Below are 22,209 nucleotides of genomic sequence, written 5' to 3'. Positions count from 1 at the left end.
TCGAGAGCACGAACAACTTGGATGAGTTTGATTTATAAAAAACTATCAAGTGGGTCCTAAAAATGTGAAGTGTTTCGGAAAGGGTTCACATTAATAGGGAAATTAGGTAGCTTAAATCATTCCAAGGTAGACTGCCTGATTGGAACCTGGAACTTCCTTTTGAATCTGATATTGGAAAACAAAATCACATTCTTTTTTATGAACAACCAAGGAAAAAAAATCATATTCACAAAGTGAATACACTGTACATACTACATGAAAAGTTTAATGCATGCTACTCTTATACATAACAATGACGTAATAACTCACTCACTCCCACTTACTGTTCCGAAACAGAAAATGGAAGAAACTGAAACGAATCTCACAGCACATGGCATTAGGTTACTAACTTCTCCAACAAGGATCAGTTTCAATGCTTAGACTCAGTCTTAACAATGCCATCAGCATTTCTGTATATATAGAAGATGAACCTTGAAGCTTACAAACTCGACACACAAACCCTTTTTCTACAGCTAAGAATGGCGAACCTGTTAGTCTTGTGCATAGTGATTTTGAAGCTTGCTTGTTCAGTACTTGCAGCCTCCACCACGAGCTTCAAGCAGGGCTATGGTGACAGTGAATGTCCATTAGGGAATGACGTGTACCAAAATAGTTGCCCAGAAGCAGAGTCCATCATCTTCTCTTGGGTGGAGAAAGCTGTCTTTCAGGACCCCAGGATGGCTGCCTCACTCCTTCGTCTTCACTTCCATGATTGCTTTGTCAATGCATGACTATATCTTCTCTCTCTCTCTCTCTCGCTCCCCCCCCCCCCAATTATATATACACACTTGAAATTTCATGTGGGGTTTCCATTGTATTGTATCCATGTCCTTTTAAAGATGATGATGTGGTTTTTTTTTTCCCCTCAAGGGTTGCGATGCTTCGGTGCTGCTGGATGACACAGAGCTCTTTCTTGGTGAGAAAACTGCAGGTCCAAACTTGAATTCACTGAGAGGCTTTGAAGTGATCGATGCAATAAAATCAGAACTGGAATTAGTTTGCCCAGAAGCCGTATCCTGTGCTGACATTCTGGCAATTGCAGCTCGAGATTCTGTTGTTCTGGTGAGTCATTTTTCTGCCTGGCTTCTCTGATAATTCAGATTTCGTAGCATGTTTAAATTTTTTATTGAGTCAATGCATTTAAGAATTTGTATAAATTACAGTCAGGAGGTCCAAGTTGGGAAGTCCAAACGGGAAGGAGAGACAGCTTGAGTGCGAGCAAGCAAGCAGCGAACAACAACATCCCTGGTCCTAACTCCACTGTTGATGTCCTCATCGCCAACTTCCAGAACGTTGGTCTCTCACTCCGTGACATGGTTGCCCTCTCTGGTATACTCCCTTTCTCATTCGCTCTATCAGCCGGTTGACCTGGCCGGTTTGATCGGGCTTTGTTAAATCCTGATATGTATGTATGTATGTAAGGATGGTACAAGAAAGGTCTCAAATTATATAGAGTTGAGATAAAACACACACACACACAAAGATACAGTGTTAAGCGAAGGCTATATATATAGTGTTAAGCTAAGGCTATATATATACATAATGTCTCAAACTTTTGGGAGGAAGAAGACTTTGTCGTGTTTACTGCGGCGTTGGTCATCAAATCCATTTAATCCAAACTTGCCAAACAGAAATATAGCATGTCTGATTACTGATATATGTTTTGCCATCTTCACCACCTAGAAACATGAAAGAATTTATTGTTATTTATTTTTTTGTTTTTCTGCAGGAGGACACACAATAGGAAAAGCTCGGTGCACAACATTCAGCTCTCGTCTACAAGGAAGCAGTAGCAAAAGCGCACATGTTAATCTGGACTTCATTTCATCACTGCAACAGTTATGCTCATCAGGAGGAAGAAGCACCAACAATGGCAACACGGTAGCACATATGGACCTGGTCACACCGGCCACATTCGACAACCAGTACTACATTAACCTGCTCTCCGGGGAAGGCCTGCTTCCATCGGACCAGGTTCTTGTGAATGGCAACAACGATCAGACCCGTCAGCTTGTACAAACCTACGCCGAAGACCCCTATGCTTTCTTCGAGGACTTCAAGAATTCAATGCTCAGAATGGGAAGCATCCCGGGGTCTCCCCACGGCCAGATTCGTCGGAACTGTCGAACTGTTAATTAGTTCAAAAGTCTAGCTGCTATTATTATCATATATAGAAGCTATAGCCTATATGGTTGTGGCATGTTCGCTGGGACTATAATCATATTATATGTCGATTTCGTACTGAAATTTCCACTCGTGACTAATCTGTAGGTTCTTCGATATAAAGAACTAGTGTCTGTGTTAATCTAGAAGTGTGATGTTTTCAATTGTCATGCGTTGATGTGTCATGCACCGAATTTCACCATAAATTTGCTTTCTTGATTATGTGCTGAATACAATGCTAAGCATATGTACATCAATTTTAATGATTAATAAATTAAGCAAAAATTCAACAATGATAACAGCATTACATGCATCAAATAAGACATTAAACTACGGTAACCTCAAGAGAAAGCAACGAAAATCAACAACGGGAAAGAGAAGAGGGCCGATGAAAACCTGATCTAAAACCTAAGCTTAAGAAAGAACCACCTGTTTTTGCCGGCCTTGAACCTCTCCTTGGTCAAAGCAACCTTCTTGTCGCGCGATTGAAGAACGTCGAGGGAGACGGCGTCCTTGAGATCAACGTCGAGAGTGTAGCGAGTGGGCATGAGGTGGTTGTAGTTGACGACCTTGATGAATGCCGTCGTCGAAGTTGCGGACGATGACAGCCTTCCGGCCAGCTAGACAGCCCTGCAAAACAATCACGGCCTTGTTTGGTCGTAAGAACTTCACCATCTCCTCCGCCGGGTCCGTCTTCAGTGCCAAAAATTGAGCCGTACTGATTTAGTCTCAGATTTTTTGTAATTTTAATTTTAATTTTATATTTATTAAATAAAATTTTAGTAACTTTTTTTTTATAAATATGCCCATCATTAATCGAAATAGTACTTATTTAATTTAGGTGATTGAATTCAATATTATAATTTTTATAAATTAATTATTTACATGTACTCTAACAAGTTTTAATTCAATATTAAATTTTTATTTGAAATATTTAAATTTAAATTTTTTATTTTTTATTTTGATAAATACAAATATTAAAAAATAAAATATATAATCTTTTAATTGAAAATTTTTAAAAAAATTATAAATTAAAAATTTTAAATTTAAATTGTACAATATGCATCTGAATAATCAATATATAAAAAATATAAAAATTTTAATATTAAACTAGACTCTTTAAATTAAATGTAAATTATATTACTCATGAAAGATTTATTAAAACTTTTTTTTATGATTTTTTAATGGATGAAGTATGATTTATGAAAAGTTATAATTTTTTTATATGATAAGTTGTAAATTTTTAATTGGATGTGAACTTGTGACTTGTAATGTGGCCAAAAATAGAGTTTGTGACTTGTAAATCTCAACTGGGATAGTTTATCCCAAAAATATTTTTTGTATTCATAAGAATTTAAAACCAAGATCTGGTAATTATTTTTGCTTTGTTAATTTATATTTATAATCATTTGATATAATATGCTTTTATTAAATAAAATATGATATAATATATTAAGTCCATGCAATAATTTTTTTATTGTAAGCAGTGATGTCCATTTCAATGGGAGCATTACAAGAAATAGGGTAAATTGAAATCGCAAAACTTATACTCCTTTCTTTAAAAAATGTAACGTATTTTTAGTTATTTGATGTGTAATTATTATTTTTTTAAAAAAGTGTCCCTATTAATAATAATTTTATATTTATTTTTAAGTGTTTAATAGGAATAAATATGAAAAGATAAAGTTAATTAAAAAATAAGTAACTATTTTATTAAAGGTAAAATTCAATTAAAAATATTTTATATTTATGAGCAGAAAAAAATTATTTTGGAAGAATAGAACCCCTAGTCCCTATACTTTTAGTAAATTTTGGTTTTAATTTCTAAAGTTAATTTTTTTAGGTCCCCAACCCTAAATTTTAAAACGTTATTGACATTGGCCCCTCTAGTTCTATAATCTCACTAGAGGGTGTTGACATGGAGAAAATGTTGTTAACTTTACTGATGTGGAGGATAATGGACACATGGCTGTTAACTTGAGAACTTGGGGCAACAAATCAAGTGAAAATAGCACGTTTAAAAAAAAAAGAAAAAAGAAAAACTCACTTGTGTGCTCTATTTACTGCCATTGAGAAGAGAAAAGATTGCAAAGTTTGACCAATAAATTTATCGTCGATGAAGCTCTACGGAAGATGCAATTGAACAAGCTAGTGTTAATTTTTTTGGTTGTTATCTTGATTGGTTGGATTTGTTGTTGGCTTCTCTTATTGCCATGTCAAGTTTAAAGCAATCAAACATGGTGTAAGATGGGATTTACGCTTCTCCTATTGTTGTTGGCTTCTTCTAAATCTTCAATGTCTATTTATTGTCTCTAGTTTTACGCTCCAATGTTTGGTTCCTATGACAAAAAGTTTAAAGGCAAGTTTCTAGTTTTAAGCTTTTGAATATTGTTTCTTAATCTATTTTTGCGCCTTCAAATTGGAACTTAATTAAAACTAGATTTAAGCAATAGTTTTAAATTGAATATTTTACTTAAAATTGCTTCAATAATTATAAAAGCTACAAAGTCAAAAACTTGTTGTTATTATGTTGAGATCAACAACAATAGTGGTGGGACCTTGTAAAAAAATCAGAACGAAACAAAACTCTTGAATTAAAAATTAATATAATAGGATAATGAAACCATGCATATAAATTAAAAGTTTTAAGCTCTTAAACCAATAACAAAATGATACATGGAAAACATCAAAATAAAATTATGATGGGAATAAAATAATAAAGAAGAGTTATAAGAAGCTTTAAATTTTTATACCTTAACAGTTATCATTAGGTGAAAAGACAAAACAACATATGACGCTCACATGTTGTAATCATATAATGAACAAATGAAAGAGGCTTAGTAGATCAATCAGAACTTTGCCTCTTTTGATGATCAAGATCAATTGCGCGCTAAAGCAATGGAATAGCCTCTATGATACATGCACAATGCCCTTGCTCTGTTTATTTTCTTCTTCCGCCATTCCCACAGTCGTGTTCACATCTTTTTTGATTTTTTCACACATATCTGCCCAGAAATTCATAAGTCAACAGCCACGTCTCCATCATCCTCCATATCAGCAAAGGTAACATTGTCTTCTCCAACTCATCGTCCTACTCGAAGATTCAAAAGGTAGAAGGACCAATGTCTCTAACATTTGAAAGTGAGGATGAGGACCTAAAAATTTACACTAGAGACTGAAAACAAAACCTATTAAAAGTATAGGGACCAGGAGTTCTATTTTCCCTAATTGCTTTCATATTTGATATTTTCAACATATTTTTTTTAAAAAAGGAGGAAAATATAAATCAGGATATTTTATAACGTTACCCGCACCGTGACGACATCAAGTGAAGATAATGCGATGACTTGACTGCTTTCGTTATTTTTTTTGCCCCGACGGAAAAAAGTTTGTGCTCGTTATCCTCTTCTCTCATCTTTTTGTTTCATAAATATCTCTTGCCACTTCACTCTTACTAGCGGACCATGATAGCATCAACTTTGCTATCACTGGCCGGCGCCGATGCCGGCGTTGCTGCGTGGTTTCCATGTGAAATCCGGCAACAGGGTCGTGCTGAATCCACGTCTTATCCGAAACCCAGGAAGCTTTTCAGCTGCTATGATGGAAAGCGGCATCATTTACATCAGCTCAAGTGTTTCTGGAGAAGTCCCAACAATAGTAGTCTAAGTTTGACGAAGAGAAACTCGCTGTTGAGATATGCTTATGGCAAAGAAGCTGAGGACAGCTTTTTCTCGGTATAAAAAATGGCTTCTCGTTTTTTATGTTAGTTAATTAAAATGCCAATTGCCATGCTGCACGTTTGGTTTTTAAGAACATTGTGAAAATCTGGGGCAAGACAGTTTTGCTCTGAAGTCTTTTTTTGTTGTTAAATGAGGTGAAAAATTGGTTAGATTGCTTATTCAAGTTGGATGGCATTGTAATGTTTTCCCCTTTTCTTGGTACTTTGGTTTCAGTTTTCATTTTAGGTGTTGTAGAACGAGTGAGGATCTTAGCACTAAGCAGAGATAGTATTTTTCTTAAAATTTTTTTACCACTATTGATGTAATGCATAGTTAAATGCAAAGCAAAGCTTGAGGAAACCTCTTCGCCTATTTTGTTGCAATATTTTTGTAAAGTCCACAATCATATTCGTAGACACAAAATGCGTGAAACGACACTCTGACGTGGCAACTTTTGAAGTGTCCATATGTAATTCAAAGTATCAGATCTTGTCTAATACAAGTATTTGACACACGTAGGAAGCATACACGAGTTGGACATGGACATTGCTCGTACTTTGGAGTATTTGTATGTCATAAATTGGAACAGACCTAATCAATTGCAAGCTTCAAACTTGATGTCTAGGAATATCATTCCTTCGGCAACATCATCTTTTTGTCCTTTGGTGTAACGGTGTTGACTATGGGAAAATATTCATTATATTCCAGTGCTCAGGATATTGAACAATGTGCTTCTACCTGGATAATACTTTTCATGTAAAAATATACGCGGTCAGTTGCATATTGTTTTCTTATGGGATTTTCCCTCCATCATTGTTATGTGTTCTCTTGTTGAATCTAAAATTCTGATGACTTCATGATGCATCAAGGCAAATTTCAAATGATGTATCTTTCTAGTGCCAGTCTACAAATATGATTAAGGGTCCCCATTAAGGGCACATAAGTGATGCAATCTATGTTATTTGCAGGATGTGAGGGAAGATACTGATGAGATGTACGATGAATTATTTAATAAGCATGGGAAAGTAGTATTTAGCAGAAAAGCCCAGAAACCTGCTACTGCAGAGGTTGATGATGATGCTGACAGCCTTTCATGTAAGCTGATCAACTATTATGTGAACTAACTTGCTTGTAGTATTTTTCATACTGTGTTTACATATCCACGGTTTGTCCTTTCAATGGTATCTATGACTTTTATCAGGTCTTGTCACAATTTTCAGGAGAATTTTTCTGTCAGATTCTCTTGAGGATAATATCCTACAGATATGAGATTCTTGAAGCTCTATTAAATTGTTAAACAAGCATTACTATGTAGCTTTCTGGTAGGTTTAAATAATAAATGAGGGGAAATATGATTTAAAGGATTTAAGTAAGCTGAATGGAATGAAAGCAACGTGAAAGAACAATTAAGTGTCATGTAGAATTGTGACATAAAACAGATATTGCTTGTGTTCCTTCCACTATAATATTGCATTCACTTAGTTCAGAAAACGACTTAATCTATATTCCCTTTTTCCTATAAGATGCATTTCTTGTATTTGTTCTGTCCAACAATTTCATCACATTCCTGTTCAGTTTCTTTTGGATGGACTGTTAAATTTCTTTGAATCAAGTTCCATGTAATTGTTATCTCTTGTATATGTAGTTGCTGTGGAAATGGCTAGGGTTGCAAGTGAGGTCAAGGCATCAGATATAAAGGTCTTGTTTGTGAAGCCACTAGTATACTGGACTCGATTTTTTATCATAGCCACAGCATTTTCTCGTCCTCAAATTGATGCTATAGGGTATGGACTTCATTGTTTTTTGTTTCATTGCTAGCTGGCAATCCTTGAGTTTTTCTTAGTGAATATATAAAAATTTGAATATATTCATTTTGTTTTTGATGCATTTTAAGGTCCAAAATTAGAGATCTAGCAGAGAAGAAATATGGGAAAGTTCCATCTGGAGACTTAAAACCCAATTCCTGGACCCTACTGGACTTTGGTAAGCAACTGTGTATTATGAAAGTATGACCTACAAATAGCAATTCTGGAATTATATATTCAAAAGCTAGAAATTGACCCTCTAATCTGTTCTTGCAATGCATTCTGAGGCAAAGCTTTGAGCTTTACTATATGCTTCTTTTTAGAGTTTTGTGGCTCTACAACGGAAACTTTTTTTTTTTTTTGACCAAATACCACGGAAGTTATCTGAACTTGTCTAAATCAATTGCCCTTAATTTACTAGAGAACAGCATGAAAAGTGCTGTAAAAGGACAAAGTGGTGATTGTCATTGTTGGTTACATCACTTCCCAATCGACCTTTTATAAAGACACTGCTTCCACACATGAGAACTGACCATAAATTACCTTCAGCGCTTTTCATTAATCTGCTAGAGAACTTAGTAGCGCTAATTACCCTTAATTATAGTAGAGAACATCATGAGTTATGTAGTCACATCTTTCAGAAGATGTCCTCAAAGAACTAACAAAGAACATCGTACAAATTGCACCGCTTAAGTCAAAGCTTCTGAGAAGTAGTAGAGAGTGGTCCAAGGATTGGGAGCGTGTATAGATCCAGTTTCTATCCCCCCCCCCCCCGCTCATTTCAGAAGTACTTCACAAACTTCTAACTTCAGAGGACTTAAAATATGTCCTGGATTAGGTGTCTCTAATCCTGATCTTGACATTTAGTATGTGAGTGTGTGTACTGTGTTTTGTGTGCGCGCGCGCGCGCGCCTATATGGTAGCTTTGTTTCTCAATAATTGAGCTTGTTTCTTGATCACAGGTGACGTTGTTGTCCACATATTTCTTCCCCCACAGAGAGCTTTTTACAATTTGGAGGAGTTTTATGGTAATGCAACACCAATTGAACTGCCTTTTGAAAATCAACCCCCATTTCGTGGTTGAGCAAAAGATTTAATTTTCCCCCAAGAACAAAAAAGTATGGAGATGATGCCTGCAATTCATGGCCATCTTTGTCAGCCTATAATCAGGGCCAATTTTGGTTTCGAGTATGCTTAGCATCATGGGTTTTGCTCTGCTTCCAGCTGAGTGGAGGATCCTTCAAAGGTTTATTCTAGCGTCGGATATATAAGTGCTGTGTCACTCTTTGAAAAAAATTGTAACATAGGGGTCTGCATAAAGATTATTGTTAGTAACTTGGTAGGTTGAAATTTGGAATGAATAATTCTGCACAGACTATGCTGTCCTGGAAGATGGTATTAATCTGAATTGTATTTGTTCGTTTTAACAGTTGAGGTGAACATTAGGCTGTTAAGCAGTGTCGATGAAGATAGTGCTATGTTGTTCTGGTGCTTCACCATATTATGTGCATACTCACCCGCAGTTTCTTCTGAAAATTTCGAGCACCTACATGATTCCATTGAGTTGTTGCAGTTATATGGACCAGAAATATTTATGTTTCTTATATATATTTATTATATTTTGAAGTGAAAATTCTAAAGATAAATAACAAAGAATTGATTATGAATACATCTTCCTTCGCTAAACGGGACAAAAGGGTTACTGAAGGGATTCAGCGATTTGACGTATCCCATCACAACAGCTTCTAAGTGCCAAAAACGAGCCTTTGGTATTAATGCGCGTCAATGCAACATAAGTAACATGGGAAATTGCAGCTTCAGATAGCATTGCGCCAAAATTAATTTTTACTTAAAAATAACAGGAGGGAAGGGGCTGTAATTGATGCTTTCAGCAGATTGTTATTGTACATGTTGATACACACATTGAGAATTCATTACTTTCTTTCAGAATTACTCAAGAATGAGAGGAAACAACAAACGTGGGTTGGGGCAGACCCGATAAAAATTCCAAAGCTTCTTCAGAAGAACTATGGCGATTCATGCATTTTTTTTCTCTCTTGCTGTGGCAAAATGTAGTATGACAAAAGCTCGTAGCTCTTCTATTTATACAAGATACTTGATAGAATTATTGCCAACTAGTTGCCGTTCAAGTTCAGATGATTCTGCTCTTCCTTCATCCTGGGTCAGGACCTCTAACCTTCCGCCAGTTGAGTTTATACTAAAACAAGGCATAACATGTCTGAGTTTAACGCAGTAAATGCATCGTCTTTCTTTGCATCAGCTGCGAAAGCTGCACAGTGAAGGAAGGCCGCATCCAGAAAGAGCAGCCATTAAGATTCAAGGCAATTCAGTGACAAGTTCACCAGGTTCCACTGGGAACTAAAAACTTACCCACACAAGACCTTCACACTGTGATCAATGGTTGACGACATGGGGAAAATCAGGGAGACTGATTCCTGCAGGCACAAGAACAAATACAAATTGAAAATATTACCAGGAGAACATCCATAAAATGTTATGCTAGTCAAAATACAATGCATATTAGATTACGGTCTTCTGAGATATTCCTCAGATTTATTAGCCTGCACAATTAATTGATGCATCAACTCCGATTCTAATTTTTCTTCCCTCCATATAAATCTCGGTAACGGATATCAAAGTTAAACTACCATCACAGAAATTATAATTTGTCCTCGTTCCTGATCATTATGTAACTGAATTGCAAGAACCCTCCCCTTCTACTACTTGTTCTTCATCTTTCGCTTTACAAACATTGCCTGAATTCCTGCTCTTTCCAGTTTCATTAATGGATACACAGGAAAATGTCCACGAGTATGCACAAAAGGAAGTGGAAAAAGATCAGCATTTTTCCAACAAGACCTTATAACCAACTCAAAAACAAGCGCAAAAATCTATATCATTTGATAGCTTTTCCTCCCAACTTACTTTTATGTTATAAAAGCTCTCAGCATGCTAGAAGTAAGACTTCGTAGCATAGAACCTCATTGGAGTAAAGCAAAGAAAATCTGGATAATCTCATAAATTCTGTAAATCAAGCAATAATCTTAAGGTGCATCTACTCTTAAAATTTATCCCCCCAAAAACAAAATATACACACCCTCAGCTTTAAACAAAATACAAAATTTTCACTAAACAGAATGAGTCAATTAACATTCTGAAAAAAGCACTCTAGGAAAGTAATTTATTCATGTGAATATGTATGTATGTATGTATGCAAAGATATGGAGACATCTGCCATGTGCTGTGCATGGTCATAATGACATGAAACTCACAAAAAGAGAGTTACAGTTAAAATTAGCCGAGTGTTGACTAGCCTGTCCGGGTTATGATGGGCCAATGTCCAACCAGGTTCATATGCTTCAAGAAAACCAAGCTTTGCCTTATTAGGTAGATCATGGGGATGGACAAATGGCACTCCAGGTGGCCAACCTATCTCCATCCGTATATTGGCACATGGGCTATCAATGGTGTGAATGTGACTTTCACATTCCTTCAAATTGCAGAACCGGAGCTTGATTCCTTTCTTATCTGCAATATCCTGAACCCTTTCTTTCAATACTCTCTGTGCCTCAAGCCTTAATCTCTTGGAAGGAGGCAGAGGTTTACTTTTTGTATTTTGCTTCCTCCTCCGCATCAACGTTTTCATAGATCCTGTACCAGCATTTCATCGATCCAAGGACCTGCTGTTAAAAACTTCCTGCTAAGGACTACCATTAAAACAGAAGCTACACTAGTTCAACATGAAAAAAAACCCAACTCATGAAATGATTAGCGCAGTTATAAAGACTACTCTTGGCTAGACATCGCATGCTAAATCTGTGCTATAGAACTATCAGGGTTACAACAGTACTTGGAAGTGAAAACACACAAAATGTATGCTTGGCTATTAATTACTGCTTCCCAGCAGATCTTGAAACAATGCTGATTCCTAAATTGTCAGTCATCAATTTCATCAGTACTAGAAATCTCAAAGGTGTCACAAATCACCATAACTATCATTCAAGAGAACAAATAAAAAGTTTAGATTGAGTTCTGGAGTGTATATACAACCAATAAACCAGATTACAAATGCAACTAAATGCTGCTTACCATCATGGTTTGGTGGAAAATAGAAGCACTGGAAACCATTTCTGTTAAGGAGATGATCAGTTGGGTGAGATCTTTGCATAAAGTCATCCACAGGAACAGGAAGCTGGAACTGTGATTCAACTCCATGACCTGCAGCCCTCATCTCTGAACAATTAAGACTGGCCATAGATTTAGGCATGAGTTTAAATGCTAAGGAACAACGCCCAAAAATATTTCCCTCCATATTGACCTCAGTTTTGTGCACTGCAGGATTCACATAACCTGCAGTAGCCTGATAGAGAGCAAGCCCAGGATAGACAACAGCATCTTGAGGTCCGAGGTCTCCATCCACAAGAATCCAACGACCTTGAAAGTCTCTTACATATAAGCCTACCTTGTCTGACTTAACAAGAGATATCAAGCTTTTATCAACTTGGTGATCATGATCAGGATGCATTACCAATTGGCCATCCTCTTGAGTGGTTATGTTGTGGTGTTGTGGCCCCTGAAATGATGGCCTTGCTTGACAGCATACAGATAAGACTGAAGATGAAACCTCTCTATTCCTAAGGGGAACATTATCTAGTATTTCAGTAAATGGAGAGCTGCGCAAATTCAAATGAAAACTAATGGCATCAAGAATAACCCTCGCTGCTCTTCCAAATAAAGCAAACATGTCTGGCAAACCTGAGGGAGGGAACTCAATTGAGTTGTTTGGTTCTGGGGAAGTCAACCCTGGTCTATAGTCATAGGTCTCTTGCCACAAATGAGGATCTGCATAATAACCAGATGTCTTGCACCACTCGCGAGACTCATTAGTATGGATTACATCTGCAGGTGGATATGACTCCCTTTGATGGAAATAAAGACGAGCAGATCCCAAACCTGACCTTAAAAGAGCCCCATCACTAGCCGGAAACTGGATGATGGCTGCCGAAAACTGAGCCAGTGATTGTGACAAAGTTGAAACAGACCTTTTATAGGCATCAGAAGGCAAGCCTTCCGAAGGAACTAGGTCAGTAAGCTTGATACAACCCAGTGATGGCAGACCACCGCCTCCCATGGAATCCATCACTCTGTCTCCTAAGTCCTACAACTTAATTCTTTTCTTCTTCTTTTTTTTCCTGGCTGAGAAGTCCTACACCTTAGTTCAGATAACTGCAACACGCCAAACTTCTTATACAGACTAAAAAGTTACCCAAACCTGCGAACAGAAAAGTTTATGCTATGTATCATACCGAAATCAGACACGAGTTGGGAAGCTCAGAATCACAAAATTGAGCAGCGTCGTGTTGTGAAACTGTGTTTCAAAGTTCAATTCTGACAGGATTGAAACTCAATCAAGCTCAAAGTTTTCTTAAAGAAACATTAGAAAGGGTACTACAGGTTAGCTTTAAAGATTCAAATTCTTGAGTTTAATGGGAATGAAAAAGAGAATTGAACATTTTCTCACGACAACCCAGGTAGCGTAGTGTGGTTATTGTTTTTACCTTCTTTTGTCAGTCCTTTTCATTTTGTAAATATTCCATTGCAAAAATGGGTGCCGTGTGGATCAGATTCAGATGCCTTGTGCCCTTTACAAGCTCCAAATGGTAATTGAGGAAATGCGCGAAGAGCGAACAATTTGCGAATGAACTTTCTTCAAATGAAACTCTCCAGGGAAAACCTAAATAAAATTTCGGATTAAAAAAAAAAAAAAACCTTAGACCGCCTGGGTAAAAAAAAAAAAAAAAAACTTAGGTAATGGGTCGGATTTGATATTAAGCTCCGAGTTGCAGTACGGACGGGATGCATTATATTCTATTGATGAACAAATGAAAATATATTCTCTCTCATGATTTTTAATTTATACTCAGTATCTTATTATTTATAGAAACTCAGTAATCTTTAAATAATTCATATAAATTATTAGATTTAGTTAAAATCAATTGATATTTTTAAAATTACTCAATCTTTTTAAAAATATTCTTAATTAAATGTTAGAAATTCTAGTAAAATCGTGTATGATTATATTTCTCAATCTCTCTCTTCATCGTAATTCATAATTCCTCAACAATATTGTCATTATAAACCATCAAAAATATTATCATCAATTTTAATATATACATTATTTATAAACTCAACTTTCTAATTATAGGTACACGAGTCAAACTCCTATTATACTCTCTCTTGTCCAAAGCATAAGCATTTTTTTTTAGTTAATTTTAATTTAAAATATAAACCAACCTGTAAAATATTTTTTTTCATTTTATTTCTTATATTTATTAACCTAAATCTTTACATAGATTTATTTTACTCATCATGAAAAATATTGACAATTAAAAATAGGTTTAAAAAGGAAAATATATATACATATACATTTATTAGAAATTATATATGTTAAAATGAAAATTTGATTGGTATGCAAAATTTTTCTAAAAACTTGAAGGGAATAATATCTTGGATAGATTGTTTACAATTGAAATTTTATGTATCAAAAATTAAATAGAAAATAAAGAGATTGAAAAGATTTAATACTTTAAAAAAAATTACTACACCTCAAACGAGTAACTACTAAGTTTTTACTATATTTTTTTAACAAAAATAAGATACACCCACAGCCAAAACATTCCGTGTTGCTAAATTCGTAAATAATACAACTCTATTATTGGTGCAGATGAATTGATTTATTTAAAAGGTTTTTAGTACAGCCCGCTTACGTTATGAAACCTGTCGCTGCACTGCCTGCTTTACTAAAACCAGCAAATCGACCGAAAAAATTAAGATGAGAATCAAATGTATGATACATAAAATTAAAGTGCTCACACTAATCATAACAATATCACATGCTTAATTTTTAATGCACTTGAGGAAAATGTTATCATCCACTCCACATCCCATATAACCCCGCAGGAAAAGATTACTCCAACCATGGATTCAATCCATATGATCCATTGGGTCCCGCCAAAAATCAACGGTCATGAACTAATAATACTCAGACGTTTGACTGATCCGGTTGCTAGGAATAAAAGCATCATCTCCCACATTTTGGATGTTCAAGCACAAATAACTAAAAGCACAAGATACTGTTGTCACAAGCAGATGATTGGAACAGTATGTTTCCATAGCCACCAGTGCTAACAAGATGGTAGATTTAAATAGAAAAGGAAGACAATACGGGGCAAAATACACTTCCTAGTACATTATAATAGCCGAAGTATTTCTCTCATCACTGGTAGAATGTTAATGAATACATCAGGAAGGAAAAGAGGCACAACCCATGTACACGAATATTCTATGGCCTGCGGGCTGGGGGTGGTGAGCTGCTGCTGCTGCTCTTGCTACTACCTCTTCCTCGCAATGGCCTACAACGATGAAGAAAACTTAGCACGCCAAAGAAATACATCAAGGTAAAATTAAGGGAATTAAAGCAATACAATCCCAAGTAAATTTTCATAAATTAAAGCTAATGCTGCATTGCTGACAAAAGTAATCTGTAATTAATGGCAAATAAACATCACCTTCTTGGACTGCGACTCCTTGATCTCCGGGATACCTGCAAAATAATGAAGGACTAAGCAACACAACACACCAAGCAAAAGCAATACCCTCTAAGCCAAAAGCAGCACAAACCTTGCGGGGACTTGGTGAATCAGAGAAGGATGACGATGACCTTCCACGTCTCATAGGTGGCCGACCTCTGTCAAGAAACATAGATAATGTAACTTCCACATTCTATTGCCCAATTGGATTAGTTTATGCAAAACCAGTAGTTCCAGGAATAACAGCGTTTAAGTTTCTCGTGTAACTTGAGATACATACAAATGGTAGTGCAATACATCAAAGTAATAACAACAATAATAATAACAAACCTTATCCCACTAGATAAGGTCAGCTACATGGATTGTATGATACCATTGTGCTTTATCATTACCAAGCTTTTAGGATTGTTGTTAACTAAGAGGTCCTTTTTCTTAATATGAAGACAAATGATTCATTTCTACTGTTATTTATTCAGACAAAAAGTCATTTTCTAGCACATGCAATTCTAATTTGAAGCATCAACATTAGAGAATAGTATAAAAAAAAACTGGGAACAATAAAGCATTTTGAAGTGGGATAGCAATTAACAGTAAAATTACCTCCGCGGTGGTGAGAATGATCTTGACCACGAGCGTGCAGACCTTCGTGGTGGAGAGCGACTGCGTCTGCGATTGATTGGAGACCTTCTAGGACTACGAACTCTTCTAGGCGGTGAACTGGGAAAAATCATTTGGTGAAACTGTAATTCTTTATATTTATGTCTACATCATGGTCATTTACTAATATAGCAAATTATACACACAAATAGGATTACCGGCGCCTTGGAGGAGGAGGAGAACGCCTACGAATTGGACTTCCACGCATCCTTCTGGGTGAGACCCTACTAAAAACAAGAATCAAGTCAGTACATAGAAAAATAATAACCTTGTAAGCCTATAGTATATGAACTAATTGCAAGCCAACCTTGCAGGGGATCTAAGGCGCCTTGGTGGAGATGGAGATCTGCCTCTTGCAGGAGACACAGGCCTCCTCCTAGGAGGTGTGTCTCCGCGACGATAGGGTGAGTCCATTCGACGACGAACAGGAGATTCTGGTCGTCTTGGTGATCCAACTCTTCGAGGCACAGGAGATCTCCTTCGTGGTGAAGGAGGTCTTCTCCTAGGAGAAGCTGATTCATCCAATTTACAATTTAGTTATTGTGAAAAAAATTCACAAAAAAACACATTCAACAAGGCATCAAGTGCATACATTCTCTTTGCCGCTTTGGCCCATCTTTTTCAGTGTCTGCATTAGCGTTATCAGTTCTTGGAGCATCTCTCTTTGGAGCAACAGCAGAAGCCTTTGGGGGTGGTGAAACCTTCTGTCTTGGTGGCAAGGTAAATCTGGCCTTAACAATATTACCATCTATCTGGGCCTGCATCACAAGAATTACTGGCATCAATTTCAAATGCAGCAAGTTTGATTACAGAAAGTAATCCAACTCATTCCATAAAGACCTACACCATCCATGTATAGTAAGGCCTTTTCAGCATCCCCTCTTGTCTTGAATTCCACATATCCATATCCTTTAGGAAGGTTAACCTGAAAATTAGAAAGGAGTTTTAGACAACATTAAGCTAAATTGCCTTAAAATTTATTTTAATGAAAGTATCCTGAGAAAAAAAATGATGCAATACTTAAAGCAAACTTACAGTTCGATCCATTGCCAACTCCACATTTACAACCTCACCGAAGTTACCTAATAAGTTCAAGTACAAAGGCTAAAGATCAGAAAGCTGCAAAATCTTTTACAAGATTAGTTCAAAAACTCTTAAAGTTAGTAGATCGCCAAAAAGTCTTTTATGATTGCAAAGACCCAAATGCAGTGAAAAAATTGGCTAAAGATACTGATGTTGTAATGAATTATGATTTGTTATAGATCAATGAAACGGAAGTAGAAGTAGTAAAGGAACAAGAGAGGTGCCACATAGGTCTCAGATCCTGAATTTTCCTTTAACAATTAGAGGATATTGCCAGCACACAATTAAATGTGAATTCACCGAGAGCTCATCCAATTATTACAGGGGATCAATATATAACCTAAACTACAAGTATTGTAAAGTCAAGGGAATAAGAGGAAAGAATTGAACATACTAAATATTTCTTTCAAATGGCCTTCATGGACATTCCTGCTGAGTTTGTCTATGTGGAGAACAAGTGATTCACGAACAGGAGAAGGTTTCCTGGCATGAGGCATAAAAAGTGAACACATGAGCAAATGATATAAGTAAAACAAAGAAAGGTCCTGCCGGTCATGAAATATCAAAGCCAGAAACCAAGATTCATTGAATTGCGCCTAAGCTCCATAAATAACATCAATTTTTTTGGCCCACATAAAAAAAATCAAATTAGAATGCAAAAGATATTATAAGTTTTTAAAATGTATGAGAATCCACCAAATAAACTCTGAAATCTAGCCGAAGCCATTTGCAAAATAAAATTGTGAACACAGTGTTTGCCTAACATAAATAATAAGGACTTGCTAATCATCACTAACGATCTTCTATAGATTACACTAATCAGTAAGGAAATTGTGATCAGAGTGTTTCAAATATAATTGACAGTAATGCTTGACATCACTTGGCAATCTGCGTCTCACAATGTCCCACTTCCAATCCCAGTTTGCATCTTATAGACTAGCAAGATATACAATGTCAAAATTTAAGCTTACAAAAATGTCTTTAACAAGAGAAGTGCTCAAGTCAAAACAGAAAACAAACAAGAATTGCAAGAACAATTAGGATTCTTTTTGGCATAACATTTTCAAGCAAACTGAAACATTTAATGCCACACCAATAAGTAGAAAGACATAACTATCGCACCTGGGGGGTGGAGATATCCTTTTAGATTGAGGAGGAGGAGATCTACCTCTCCTAACAGCTTCAGCAGGACTGCAAGACAGAATATGAATGAAAGTATCAGATAAATCTGCTCAAGAAGCACAGTAAAAGTATAATTCAACAGGACGTGAAACATTTGAGATATTTTAAATACTAGAAATGGAACCTTAAGAGATATGAAGAAATTAACAAAAGAAAGCTCTATGGAACAAAGGTGCCAAAGAGGGATATGCCCTATCAATAAAGAACGCTCAGTCTCCGAAATCATAAGCTTAAAAGAAGTGGTCGAATAATTTTTAGCATTGCTCCCAGTGCAGTTTAGCTTTCTGATGATTTATAGGCAGAGTAATGCTTCCTCTTGTCGCTGCTACATGTTATGAGCAAAATAAAGATGTTCTGAATTATATCTACCCCGTACGAAAGATTGTACCAAGAACAAAATAATTAAGTAGTAAGTAGTATTGTAGTAGGATTCTAAAAAAGAGCACCACTCTCAAAAAGAGTGCGCATTGTTTGTAAGTTGGAACTGAAGGTTTCTTGAAAATATTGCTTTCATAACAAAGTTTCCATACGTCCATAATATCAAATCGACTCTCATTAACGGACTGCTATAAGCTATACCAATTCCACTCCAGTCCCCCAGGTTCTTGGCTCAACATTTGACTGCTGGAGGTCTATTAGGTGTGATTTGTCACAGCTTCAACAGAAATAATCAAGGCTAAATATTTTAGATGACTGTTCACAACAAAACTGTGTAACAATCAATACCTACTTATTTTCCATTTGATAAAAGTACAAATTGAACGTAATCATAAGATGAAAACAAACAAGAATGAAGAAAAAGGTTATATTTCCTATCCAGTAGTCTAAAGATTCCGATTAGTGGAACTCCGTAATACTCCGGTTATTAACGTTGTAAACAATGGAAGTGGTAAGAAACGTGGAGATACAGGGAGCACAGTCTGGAATCGTACAACGCACAAGTCTTTCAGTCAATTCAAGCGACAGACGAATTGAACAATACCAAGTTCTATGTCTGCTCCGATTTTCCTAAAATTTCAAGCTTAAACCATCATCAAAACGACACACCCAAATCTTTCGACTTAAAATCCAAGCATGCACACATTGGGACGTACCTCTTCCTTCTTGGAGGAGGGGGACTTCGGCTTCGAGAACTGACACTGCGGGACGGAGAAGAGGACGAGGAGAAGGATCTGGAGCGAGAGGGAGAGCGGGAACGGGAGCTGGAGCGAGAATCGGAGGGAGAGGAAGACCTAGAGCGCGATGAGGAGCCAGAAACGGAACCTGACGGCGGTGAGCGACGACCTCGCCCAGGTTTAGCCATTGCTAGGGGCACTGCGAGAGAATTGGAAACCCCTCAATAAACCCTAGTAAGAGGCAGAGGACTGAATCGAAGATAAGAGAGGAGGAGAGCAGCCCAATGACCCCGTACTGTTGTCTCAATTGGTGCGGGTCGTTTTGAACTGGTTTTGCCCCGATATTGATTGGTTATATCCGTTTATATTAGGAAAACTTACAATTAGGTCCCACAGGAAAAAACTTAAATACAGTCAGGTCTATGAATAAATAAAATAATTCTGAAGTCCCCTTGGTCCTTCGGTATAAATGATTCAACTGAAATGACTCATTTGCCATAGCTAAATAAAAAATAAAAAACCAAGAAAAGAGGAAAGAACAAGCGATTTTCACAAGATAGGAAGCCACAACTAATGGATGGAGGTCTCACATTTGTCTTTAAAATGCGCTAGGTGATCATCTTGTAGTTAGAATCCAAACTTATTCTCATGATCTTCTTCGAAGTGAGATAGGTAGGAGTCTATGAAGGAAGGAGGCCTACCTTCGAGCTAGCCACGCAGCTTCAACCTTCAAAGAATGCGATAGTGACCGCATCAAACTAGGTAAATGATGATATTGGTTTGCATGTGCTTTTGTTAATCATTTAATATGGTCTTTTATTATTTGTTAGTAAAATAAAATTGTCTCTTTCTCTCGTTATGGGTATATCAATCGTGGGTGGTCTCTCCTTCTTTCTTGATGTGTATATTTTTCGTGGATAGTCACCAACCTTGCATTTATAATGATGTATTTGAGAATCTGGTATTACTTGATCGAGCTGGTAAATTTGTCATGAAATACCAAGGTACGTTGTTAACAAGTTAAGCATAAGTTGTCAATATGCTATAAGTAATTGTCCATATGTTTTGTGTGGTTCAGAACGAATTCAACAAATTTAACAATCACTGCATGCTGATAAATTTGTCATGAAATAGCAAGATGTGTTGTTAATAGCCTGAACATAAGTTGTTAATATGTTATAGGTAGTTGTCAGTACGTTCTATGTGATTCAGCTTGAGTTGATAAATCTGTTATAAAATGACATGATATGTTATTAAGAGCTTAAACATAAGCTGTCAATATATTATGGGTAGTTGTCAATATGTTATGTGTGATTCATAATGAATTTAATAAATTTAATGACCAATGCATGCTAATAAATTTGTTATAAAATGGCAAGATGTGTTGTTAATAACATAAATATAAGTTGTCAATATGCTATAAGTAGTTGTCAATATGTTTTGTGTGGTTTAGCTTGAGCTGATAAATTTGTTATAAAATGGCAAGATGTATTATTAAAAGCTTAAACATAAGTTATTAATATACTTTGGATAGTTGTCAATATGTTTTGTGTGGTTTAGAACGAATTTAACAACCACTACATGCTAATAAACTTGTTTATAAAATGGCAAGATGTATTGTTAATAGCCAAAATATAAGTTATCAATATGTTATGGGTTGTTATTAATATGTTGTGTAGTACAGGATGAGCTAATAAATCTGTTGCTTACTCACTTTTTTTGAGGCTCACTATTTTTTCTGATTTGTTCATGTAGGATGACCTCCGAACGAAAAAAGTTGAATGCATGTGATGGCTTTTCAATCATCACAATAATGAGAATGAACCCACTATCATGTCTATGTTATCATGATCAAAACAAAGCAAAAAGAGAATATAGAGGGGTTATCCAAATCGTGCATATCATTTATGATAGATTTTTTATTTTTCATTTTATGTACTTACCTTGTTACATAGTATTCTAAACTTTTCATTTTGTATATTTGACTTTGTAAATGCTTATATCACGAATAAATACTAGTTTTAATTTCAACCAAAATGCTCATTACATGTTTCTCACCAATATACAATTGTTAACAAGACAATTGCCCCACAATTATTGACATGAGGCCTTTACATTATTTATCACATAATATACAATTGACCGATAAGTTATAACAACTTTGTTCTAAACCAATCATTTACAATTAAGCTAAGGGAAATAACATGATGGCAAGGGAGAATGACAATTGGGCAAGGGGCATTGACAATTGATATATTTTTAAGTGTAACAGCTGTTGATAAAATGCATAAGTATTGCAAAACAACCATTTATAACTAGGCAAAGGAGAATAACAACAGGGAAAGGGAGAACGACAACGAGGCAAAGGGTATTGACAACTAATATATTTTTACGTATAACAAGCTATTAATAAAATGTACAAGTATTGCAAACCAACCATTTATAACTAGGCAAAGGAAAATAATAATAGGGCAAGGGGGAATGACAATTAGGCGAAGGGCATTCACCTTTTTAGACTCATTTATTTTGCATATTGCACTTTGTAAATGCTTATGTTAAGGGTGAATACTAGTTTTAATACTTATATCATGTCATTAGACTCATTTATTTTGCATATTGCACTTTGTAAATGCTTATGCTAAGGGTGAATACTAGTTTTAATACTTATATCATGTCATTTAACTGATTAAATGGTGAACTATTACAAGCCATTCGTTTACAATGAGGTAAGCGGGAATAACAATAGGACAAGGGGCAATGACAACTTAGCATGTTTTAAGTGTAACAAGAATCTTATTAATTGTACAAGTATTGCATGCCATTCGTTTACAATTAG

At 35.9% G+C, this 22,209-nt stretch overlaps 4 protein-coding genes and 1 pseudogene across 14 annotated transcripts; 2 read left to right on the top strand and 3 right to left on the bottom strand.

Moving 5' to 3' along the window:
• Positions 1–457: 457 nt before the first annotated feature.
• On the top strand, positions 458–2,408 carry LOC129315388 (peroxidase 40-like). The gene is made up of 4 exons (XM_054959036.1): positions 458–764; positions 910–1,101; positions 1,203–1,368; positions 1,769–2,408. Exons 1-4 carry the CDS (start codon positions 465–467, stop codon positions 2,176–2,178), a joined length of 1,068 nt encoding a protein of 355 aa, XP_054815011.1. The 5' UTR covers positions 458–464; the 3' UTR covers positions 2,179–2,408.
• A 48-nt stretch (positions 2,409–2,456) lies between these two features.
• LOC129315389 (60S ribosomal protein L27-like) lies at positions 2,457–2,877 on the bottom strand (annotated as a pseudogene).
• A 2,666-nt stretch (positions 2,878–5,543) lies between these two features.
• LOC129315477 (protein Iojap, chloroplastic) lies at positions 5,544–9,295 on the top strand. Its single transcript, XM_054959187.1, has 5 exons — positions 5,544–5,936; positions 6,890–7,016; positions 7,567–7,705; positions 7,816–7,904; positions 8,689–9,295. Exons 1-5 carry the CDS (start codon positions 5,667–5,669, stop codon positions 8,808–8,810), a joined length of 747 nt encoding a protein of 248 aa, XP_054815162.1. The 5' UTR covers positions 5,544–5,666; the 3' UTR covers positions 8,811–9,295.
• A 240-nt stretch (positions 9,296–9,535) lies between these two features.
• Positions 9,536–13,463, bottom strand: LOC129315476 (uncharacterized). 10 transcript variants are annotated; one of them, XM_054959182.1, is made up of 5 exons: positions 13,306–13,463; positions 11,837–13,019; positions 11,020–11,398; positions 10,118–10,182; positions 9,536–10,016 (listed from the first exon to the last, which is right to left on the bottom strand). In XM_054959182.1, exons 2-4 carry the CDS (start codon positions 12,885–12,887, stop codon positions 10,167–10,169), a joined length of 1,446 nt encoding a protein of 481 aa, XP_054815157.1. In that variant the 5' UTR covers positions 12,888–13,019; positions 13,306–13,463; the 3' UTR covers positions 9,536–10,016; positions 10,118–10,166. The 10 variants fall into 10 exon arrangements, with proteins under 10 accessions (XP_054815157.1, XP_054815158.1, XP_054815155.1 ...); XM_054959183.1 differs by having other exon boundaries at positions 9,536–9,944; XM_054959180.1 differs by having other exon boundaries at positions 11,034–11,398.
• A 1,312-nt stretch (positions 13,464–14,775) lies between these two features.
• LOC129316392 (serine/arginine-rich splicing factor SR45) lies at positions 14,776–19,680 on the bottom strand. Of its 2 annotated transcripts, none has more exons than XM_054960796.1 (12): positions 19,353–19,680; positions 18,199–18,267; positions 17,471–17,559; positions 17,029–17,075; positions 16,838–16,918; positions 16,586–16,751; positions 16,301–16,505; positions 16,152–16,220; positions 15,937–16,053; positions 15,428–15,494; positions 15,316–15,350; positions 14,776–15,159 (listed from the first exon to the last, which is right to left on the bottom strand). In XM_054960796.1, the coding sequence occupies exons 1-12, from the start codon at positions 19,559–19,561 to the stop codon at positions 15,090–15,092; spliced, it is 1,224 nt and encodes a 407-aa protein (XP_054816771.1). In that variant the 5' UTR covers positions 19,562–19,680; the 3' UTR covers positions 14,776–15,089. The 2 variants fall into 2 exon arrangements, with proteins under 2 accessions (XP_054816771.1, XP_054816772.1); XM_054960797.1 differs by having other exon boundaries at positions 16,152–16,217; positions 19,353–19,678.
• Between the last annotated feature and the right edge of the window lie 2,529 nt (positions 19,681–22,209).

The sequence above is a fragment of the Prosopis cineraria genome, unplaced genomic scaffold (genome assembly GCF_029017545.1).
Source record: "Prosopis cineraria cultivar Desert tree isolate PC_DT_omini unplaced genomic scaffold, ASM2901754v1 PC7, whole genome shotgun sequence".
Classification (NCBI taxonomy): Eukaryota; Viridiplantae; Streptophyta; class Magnoliopsida; order Fabales; family Fabaceae; genus Prosopis; species Prosopis cineraria.
This window is presented reverse-complemented; position numbering and strand designations above follow the sequence as displayed.

Excerpts from the sequence above, each read along its gene's own strand:
- LOC129316392 (XM_054960796.1), bottom strand. The coding sequence starts at position 19,561 with ATGGCTAAACCTGGGCGAGGTCGTCGCTCACCGCCGTCAGGTTCCGTT. Across the intron at positions 17,076-17,470 it reads CCATTTGAAAGAAATATTTA|GTAACTTCGGTGAGGTTGTA; the intron begins GTATGTTCAATT and ends TGAACTTATTAG. Across the intron at positions 15,351-15,427 it reads ATTCACCAAGTCCCCGCAAG|GTATCCCGGAGATCAAGGAG; the intron begins GTTTGTGCTGCT and ends ATTATTTTGCAG.
- LOC129315477 (XM_054959187.1), top strand. The coding sequence starts at position 5,667 with ATGATAGCATCAACTTTGCTATCACTGGCCGGCGCCGATGCCGGCGTT. Across the intron at positions 5,937-6,889 it reads CTGAGGACAGCTTTTTCTCG|GATGTGAGGGAAGATACTGA; the intron begins GTATAAAAAATG and ends TGTTATTTGCAG. Across the intron at positions 7,017-7,566 it reads TGATGCTGACAGCCTTTCAT|TTGCTGTGGAAATGGCTAGG; the intron begins GTAAGCTGATCA and ends TTGTATATGTAG.
- LOC129315388 (XM_054959036.1), top strand. The coding sequence starts at position 465 with ATGAACCTTGAAGCTTACAAACTCGACACACAAACCCTTTTTCTACAG. Across the intron at positions 765-909 it reads TCCATGATTGCTTTGTCAAT|GGTTGCGATGCTTCGGTGCT; the intron begins GCATGACTATAT and ends TTTCCCCTCAAG. Across the intron at positions 1,102-1,202 it reads CTCGAGATTCTGTTGTTCTG|TCAGGAGGTCCAAGTTGGGA; the intron begins GTGAGTCATTTT and ends TATAAATTACAG.
- LOC129315476 (XM_054959176.1), bottom strand. The coding sequence starts at position 12,887 with ATGGATTCCATGGGAGGCGGTGGTCTGCCATCACTGGGTTGTATCAAG. Across the intron at positions 10,183-11,033 it reads ACACTCGGCTAATTTTAACT|GAATCAGTCTCCCTGATTTT; the intron begins GTAACTCTCTTT and ends TTGTGCCTGCAG. Across the intron at positions 9,945-10,117 it reads AGTGTGAAGGTCTTGTGTGG|TATAAACTCAACTGGCGGAA; the intron begins GTAAGTTTTTAG and ends GCCTTGTTTTAG.